General features: G+C 36.3%; 1 protein-coding gene across 1 annotated transcript; it reads left to right on the top strand.

The window, feature by feature from the left end:
* Positions 1 to 15: 15 nt before the first annotated feature.
* On the top strand, positions 16 to 344 carry LOC125179209 (alpha-glucosidase-like; the record flags this gene model as incomplete). Its single annotated transcript, XM_047884615.1, has 1 exon — positions 16 to 344. A coding segment is annotated over exon 1 (329 nt), but the record flags the coding sequence as incomplete, so codon positions are not given.
* Between the last annotated feature and the right edge of the window lie 898 nt (positions 345 to 1,242).

Below are 1,242 nucleotides of genomic sequence, written 5' to 3'. Positions count from 1 at the left end.
CATGTTCGACCAGGAATGGAAGACACTTTCGTTTCGTTCGAGGATTCCCAAGACCCGTCGGGTTGCATTTGGGGCCCCGACCGTTACATGGAGTTCAGTCGTGACCCCGAGAGGACCCCAATGCAGTGGGACAACTCGACCCTAGCTGGCTTCACAGACGGACCCTCCTCCTGGCTTCCTGTTAATGAAAATTACGTCACATTGAACGTTGCTCAGCAGGAAGCTGCCGACCAGAGCTGCATTAAAAATTACAAGCAGTTGACGACCCTCAGGAAAGCTGAAGTTTTCTTCTCCGGAGAGCTTGCCTTCCCTGTGATTACGAATGAAATTTTCTCATACGTCAGGTTCGTTCTGATTGCCACAATCTGTTGAGAATGCGAATATATGTAAGTTTTATTGAGGCCAGGGAGGAAGATAAACAATTTCTTATTCTTTTTCAACTGATTTAGACTTAAGTTTGATTTAGAAGTTGAAAGATATGGTTTCCAATGGACGTGTTATTTTAGTCGTACCACGTTTCTAAATAAACATCATATATTTTCAAAATAAATGAAGGTTTTTCAACGCTTAAAATGAAATTCCGCAATGACAATAATTGAAACGTATGTATCAAGTATTCATACACAAATATACGAATTAAGAAACGAAAGTAAAATATTGTGTGATTTATGAGCTTATGTCCATGGAATTTATATGGAGAAATTATTTTAATGTGGAAAGATACTCAAGAACTAATTGCACGTATGTCAGGTCTTCCCGAGAGTTTTATCAAATTTCATATCCTGCCCAGATACAATATTGGAAAAAGATTTGAATGATATTTATGACGGTTGCTGCATAACTAACTTTTTAATCAAACAAGTGAGTGACCCCTTAATTTATAATCGCTTTAAGTAGAATGCTATGGAGTCATTTCTGTGAATCTCGTCTACCAACAATCAGAATAGCAAGATGTTTTTAAAGGAACTTGTTTAGAGCCAAAATTTGTAATTTTTTAAATGCACACAAGTAGCTAATTAATCTCATTCTTCAGCCCTCTACATATATTTTTGATTACAGTAATTGAATTTAGCTTTAAAATTTATTATCTGGCTAACTGCGGAATTTATTCAGGGCGATTAGAGTCCCGGATATTTTACCGATCGATGTTAAATAGAGTTTCTGATATTTTGCTGTTGAATATTATATAAAGAGTCAGATATTGTAATGATATATATTAAACAGAGTGTCAGATACTTCACC

The sequence above is a fragment of the Hyalella azteca genome, unplaced genomic scaffold (assembly GCF_000764305.2).
Source record: "Hyalella azteca isolate HAZT.00-mixed unplaced genomic scaffold, Hazt_2.0.2 contig15730, whole genome shotgun sequence".
Lineage (NCBI taxonomy): Eukaryota > Metazoa > Arthropoda > Malacostraca > Amphipoda > Hyalellidae > Hyalella > Hyalella azteca.
Note: the sequence above shows the minus strand (reverse complement) of the source record. Positions and strands in the feature narration are given on the sequence as shown.